The sequence below is a fragment of the Cariama cristata genome, unplaced genomic scaffold (assembly GCF_000690535.1).
Source record: "Cariama cristata isolate BGI_N322 unplaced genomic scaffold, ASM69053v1 scaffold30673, whole genome shotgun sequence".
Lineage (NCBI taxonomy): Eukaryota > Metazoa > Chordata > Aves > Cariamiformes > Cariamidae > Cariama > Cariama cristata.
In genome coordinates this window covers 940-7172 of record NW_009609496.1, presented here as the reverse complement: position 1 = coordinate 7172, position 6233 = coordinate 940, and the positions used below count along the sequence as shown (strand labels likewise).

General features: G+C 50.2%; 1 protein-coding gene across 1 annotated transcript in view; it reads left to right on the top strand.

Moving 5' to 3' along the window:
• The window catches only part of ILF3 (interleukin enhancer binding factor 3, 90kDa), a 13406-nt gene extending 8002 nt beyond the window's left edge, over window positions 1–5404 (top strand). Inside the window, 6 exon segments of the mRNA XM_009697554.1 lie at window positions 1–29; window positions 184–237; window positions 3847–4215; window positions 4872–4936; window positions 4938–5004; window positions 5180–5404. Coding sequence (XP_009695856.1) covers window positions 1–29; window positions 184–237; window positions 3847–4215; window positions 4872–4936; window positions 4938–5004; window positions 5180–5313 — 718 coding nt within the window. The 3' untranslated portion in view covers window positions 5314–5404.
• Window positions 5405–6233: the final 829 nt, after the last annotated feature.

Sequence of the window (6233 nt, the reverse complement as noted above, 5' to 3'; positions counted from 1 at the left end):
CGGCATTCGCGGCGGCTACATGAATGCAGGTGAGACTCTGCCTGCGCCTCTTTCCACGCTAAACCTACCCAGACCCCCACGGGCGAATGAATCCCTGGTGTCCTGTAGCCTGCCGGGAAATACGAGGCCTTTGTGTGCTTCCGTTTTTTTCCCTTTTATTGAAATATTTTTCTTCTACTCTAGGTGCTGGATACGGAAGCTATGGGTACGGAGGCAATTCGGCGACGGCAGGCTATAGTAAGTGTTGGTTTTTCGTCTTAAATTTTGAAACGCATCGATCCGCTGGGGGTGTGAAACTCGGAGCGGGTCGCGCCGCACCGTGCGGTGATGCACTTGCACGGAAGCCCCCTTAAGGGGTTCTCTCTCTTTTTTGGTGTTTTTTTTTTTTTTCCGCTTTTTTGAATGAGAAGTAATGAAAGATAGCTCGTGTACTCGTTAAAAAGTGAAAACGCGAATCCAGGTGACTTCACGTTTCCTCTCGAACTGTGAATATTTTAAATTTCTCTGCTTTAAGCCACGTGAAGCTATCGGCCACACTTTTGAATGTGATTTCCCTGAAAACACCCAGCGATTGGTCTTGCGAAGAAGCCTTCATTGGGGGGTGACAGGAGCAGAGAAATCTAAAACATGACTTTCAAATGTGGCGCATTTTGCCATCTTCAAAAGAATTCTAATTTTTTTTCTCTGCTCTGTCTCCCCCTTCTGTAGGTGACTTTTTCACAGACTGCTACGGCTATCATGATTTTGGGTCTTCCTAGAGCATCTAAAAGTATTGCACAAAAAACAGCTTTTTACTCCAATTTTCTCGAACTCCAAAACCCAAAGTGTTCGTGCTGTGTCCCTGTGCTTCACTGGGTTTCTCAACAGTGGCTTTTCACCGCAGCTTGTCTGAAACTCTCTTAGCCTGCAGAACTCGAGACAGTGGCAGTTTTTATTGTGATTTGCCTTTGAACTTGGTTGTATCGATGTACACCACAGGGGGAACCGATTATCCGAGAACGTGGGGGCTTTTTTGTGCACTTGGCACAAATTTCCAAGCCAGCTCCGTTCGGCGTAAAGGCAAAAAGCCCACCTTTGCTTTTTATGGAAAGCATTACTTTATTTTTAAGAAACTGGAGTGTTTTAATCTACCTTTGTCTTAATTTACAGCAGGTTTTGTACAAAATTTGAGCCTTTTAATAAATCCCAGCAATTGGGTACACGCCTCTCGAGATTGGGAAGACTTTTCAACATCTCTGAATATAGTCCAGCCCAGCTTTTCACGCATGCGAAATGTTGACTTGTACGTGGAATCGTGTGTGCTAAAATTTACTCCGGCATCCTTTGTAACACGCTGGTGGATTTAACGCTGAGGGATGTGACTTATTGTGGCTGGTAGCTAGTGTACTTTCCCAGGTATTGTAATTGTGCTTCCCGTCCTGATCACAATAAATATCCAGGCAGCAGGGATTAGTCGTAACCATGTTAGTAACTTCTGGAAAATGCATGGATTTCCTTCGTTAACGTGGAAATGGCCGTTCTTGAGCCAAGCATAAAGGGCCTAAAGCACCTGACGGCAAAGCTCCTCCCGGCTGCGGGCTCGGCAGCCACGCCGAAGAACGCTCCTCGCCTTAGAAGTGCTTAAATCGCCTGGAAAATTTAAAAACAAAACAAAAAAATCACCGGAATCGGGAATCACGGGAAGTTTCGCAATTGGCCGGTTGAGAGCCGAGTCTGAATTCCGAGTGTTTGGTCCTTTATTCTTGATACGGTATTTGGTTTTTTTTTTTTTAAAAACTGTATTTTGTTTGTCACTGTTTTCAGCTGCGAAGCCTGCGCCCCTGCGTTCGTTTAATTTGTCAGGCTCAACAACGTTTGAGTTAACTCTGTGATTAAACAAAACCACAGCAAAAACCAAAAAAAAAACCTCAGACCTAGGAAGCACCAGGTTTAAACAAAAAAGTCCAAGGTTTAAACAAAGAAGTCTAAGGAGTTTAGTGGGTAATTAAAATAATAATAATAATGCATGCCCTATTATTTTTGAAAGCTGTCGTTTGAGAGAATGACTTTGTGTACAAAGGAGTAGATCCCGTCCTGAGTGAGGTGGGAAAACTGCCGGTTTGTAAGCGACTACATGTTAGAGTCTGGGTATTTTTCTTCCTTCGCTTTGATTTTGGGGCAAGTCGAAAATAATCCGACGTCGAACAGCATTAAAACTTCATAGTTAAATATGAAGTGTCGGTATAAAATGGCAATTCCAGAAATACTGACTTGGGAGAGACCGACTTCCAGCATCTGCAGCTCCGATTTACACAGTGCCGGTCATAACCCCTCGCTGTGCTCCTTCCAGAGGCGCTTGAAGCAAAGACGGGGACTTTAATACGAGTGACGGAGCGAGGTGTCTCTCGTTCAGCGGAGAAATTTTTTCCTACAACCCTGGTGGTCTTGGCTGGAGAGAAATTTATTACAGAACCTCGTTTCTGCACGACTAAACGGTGATCTTCTGCGGAAGGAGGGGGGAGGAAAAAAAATCTTGGGGAGAAAGTCTTAGTGTAGCGCAGGGAAGAATCCATGAAACGACCCCAAAATGAAAAGCTGGGTGCCTTGAGGAGCTGCAGCTCTTCGCAACGCACCCACATACCCCCGCCTCCAGTTTAGGAACTGGGATTCGGCTTCACCGTGAGTCGTCCCGGTAGTTTCACACGGAATTGCAGAAACGAAGGACAGGAGATTTTACTCTTTGCCTCCTTTTTAATTAAATTCTCCCCCCACCTCTCCTCCGTTTCAGAGGAGGTGCTGGCAAATCTGTCCCTCTTTGGGAGGCGAAGCTCCCTTCCCCCAGCGTACACGCCCTTAGGGACGCTGGTGCCGGTTTTTAGTTCGGTTCTAGCGGCTTTTATTCCTTGAAATTAAGTTGAGTTTGGAACAGGGCAAGTCTGGCCGTAGGGTAAATCTCCTCACGCTCAGCCCAACGCCAAGAACGCCCCGAAGTTCAACCTGCAGAAATTGGGCAGGAAAAGAAGATCTCGACTGTAGTACTCTTGGTAAATAAAACTAAACCCAGACTAACCCTGGCCTGTGACCAGCGCCGTCGCGTCCGGGCTCTCTGGAGTATTTTGATCCGTTAGAGGTTTTCGGTAACCTTGGATCCCAGACGGAATACCCCAATTTCGAGGTAAATGGTGCTGCACGATCGGATAAAACTGTGCACGCACGTCTTCCTTCCCGTGGGATTGTTGCTGCCCGCTCGCCGCCTCGATCCGGACGGGTGGCTCGCTGTGTCAGAGCGAACCGCGTGGATGTCGTCTTCATTCCTCATTTCAGGAACGAGATTTCGTCCTCGTTTACCGCGTCCCTGGGCTGCGGAGACTGCGCGTCAGCTGCCGCCGATGGCTGACGTGTCTCAAATGTAGTTCGGGCACCAGATTTTAAATCTTTGTGGAGCTCTGAAGTAGTAATTACTGTTAGTTATTGTATCGCGCATTAAAGAAACCGCCGTAGCCCTGAGCTTAGTTCTAAACGTTGCGGGTCGGACTGGAATTAAAGCTGCGAGAGAACCGGCTGCGCGGCGCTAGCTGCGGTGTTGGGGTGACCGGGCCACGGTACGGCGTCGATGTACTTCACGATTCCCCGTCTGCTTAAACGAACGAGATCTTTCGCCTCTCGACCTCGCGTGGGGTTTCTTAAACCTTTCACTGGCCTAAGAGCAGAACCGCTCCTGAACCCTTGCGTTGGCGAGGGTAAAATCTCGCCGCGTTCTGAGCCTTAACCTTTAAAAAATAGCACCAAATCTGCCTGCCACCCCTCACCAAAAAAAAACCAAACCCAAACCCCATTGCCAGGGCTGACGCTTTTTTCTCTGTTTAGGCCAATTCTACAGCAACGGCGGCCACTCCAACTCGGGGAGCGGCGGCTGAGGCGGCGGTGGTGGCGTTTCCTCCGGCTACGGCTCCTACTACCAGGGCGGTGATAACTACAACTCACCGGTTCCTCCGAAACACGGCGGAAAGAAACAACAGCACGGAGGACAGCAAAAACCCTCATACGGTTCGGGGTATCAGTCCCACCAGGGCCAGCAACAACAGTCCTACAACCAGAACCAGTACAGCAACTACGGCCCGCCGCAGGGCAAACAGAAAGGCTACAACCACGGCCAAGGCAACTACTCCTCCTACTCCAACTCCTACAACTCGCCTGGCGGCGGGGGCTCCGATTACAACTACGAGAGTAAATTCAGTGAGTAGCTGGCTGCCTTATTTTGGGGGAGGAAAAAGGGGATTTGGAAACGCTCGGTCCTACACGAGGGAACGACTTTTTGCCGGATCCGTAGCGACGGGTCAAGGGTGTCCTCCACCGCAGGACGTCTTCAAGGTCCCTTCCCACCCAAACCGCCCTGCGATTCCCTGAACTTGGGGGGGCTTAAAGCGCCCTGGTTCCGTTCGGTTTGGGTGAAGGAGCTCAGAAAGCGGCCGGGAAACCACCTGGGGTCTGATGTCCTACCGAAAGCTTTTTGGCAGCCCGAGGAGAGGGGAGGAGGCCGAACTCTCGCTCCTTGAGCCCCTGGCAGTCGCTTCCCCTCGAATAACCCTCCCTTTCGCCACCGACGAACTTGGGGGGGCTTAAAGCGCCCTGGTTCCGTTCGGTTTGGGTGAAGGAGCTCAGAAAGCGGCCGGGAAACCACCTGGGGTCTGATGTCCTACCGAAAGCTTTTTGGCAGCCCGAGGAGAGGGGAGGAGGCCGAACTCTCGCTCCTTGAGCCCCTGGCAGTCGCTTCCCCTCGAATAACCCTCCCTTTCGCCACCGACAGCAGACAAAACCTCTCGCCGGGTGCGGCGAAGGCAAGAGCTGCTGCCGGGGAGACCCGACCGCGCTCACCGCGTTCTCCCTTCCAGGTTACGGCGGCAACAGCGGCCGCGGAGGTGGAGGAAACAACTACTCGGGAGGTGCCTCCTACAACACCGGCTTTTTTACGGGGCTATGGGGGAGGATCTGGGGGCGGAGGGTCCTCGTACCAAGGTAAGCAAGGTCAGTATGCGACACTTCCTGGTAATGTTTTTCCTCGCCAAGGCGGCGCCTTTACATCCTGTGTGCCGGCGCGTCCCGGATCGGAGTAAAAGCTCCCGATTCCGCATTAAAGTCGCTTTTTATTTCCCCGCCGCCGTCGTAACGGAGCTTCTCTCTGCCTTCTCCCCCTCCGCAGGCGGATATTCCTCGCAATCCAACTACAACTCCCCCGGTTCAGGCCAAAATTACAGCGGCCCCCCCAGCTCCTACCAAGCGTCCCAAGGCGGCTACGGCAGAAACGACCACAGCATGAATTACCAGTACAGATAAAGCCGCCCCTTCCTCCGCGGGCACGGAGCTTCGTTGTCTCCCACGCTCGCCCCGCCACTTTGAATATTCAGTTTTACCACGTCACGGTAAACACGGTAAAAAAAAAAAAAACAAAAACAACAAAAAAACCCCAACCCTCCCCCTTTTTCTCCCCCCGTTTCCATGTTGCAGTGCTCTTTGTGGTACCGTCACTAATGGTTGAGTACCTGTAATTCCATCCTTAGCTGTATTTTGGGCATCTCTGTATTTAATGGGTTGTTAGTTGCCATTACGACTTTGTCTAAATAGGAATTATTATTTTGTTTTTGTTTTTATTTTGAGTTAATACAACTTCAGTATCCTTTTTCTATTTAAAAATTGACGTGGAAGTGTGAGCACGGTATGGCTTTAAATAGATAAGGGATATGTCATCTGTTAATGCTTTTGTGAAGTGAGTTACACGAGCTTTCTGTATTTTAATGCTTTAGTGTTTCAGTTTTATAAGTGAAGATTTTATTTTAAAAACCAGTGGGAAAAGAGTGGGTTTTGTATGCCCGAATCCCTCGGGCAGTACATCGGGAGTAAGCTGAATGTAGACAAATAAACACAAAACTCTTGATGTCGTGGTCTCCCGACGCCTCGTTCCACGGCGCGTGCCGCCGCAGCCTCCCGCCTCTGAAAAAAAAACAACCCCGAAATTCAAGATATTTGCCCTTTTCTGCGGTTTTAATGACCTTAAACTCTCGGTTTTGAGACTTGACCCCTCCAGGGGCTCTGACCAGGAGGAGACGATGGAGTTGAGGAGAGCGCGGCAGCCCGAGCCGACCGGAGGAGCAAGCGGGGCTGGCTGGAGCCTTGGGTAAGACCAAATTATCGCCTTTACCGGCGATTAAACCACCGCGCCGGAGATGACGGCGGCCCCCCGCGGGCCCGGGGCGCGG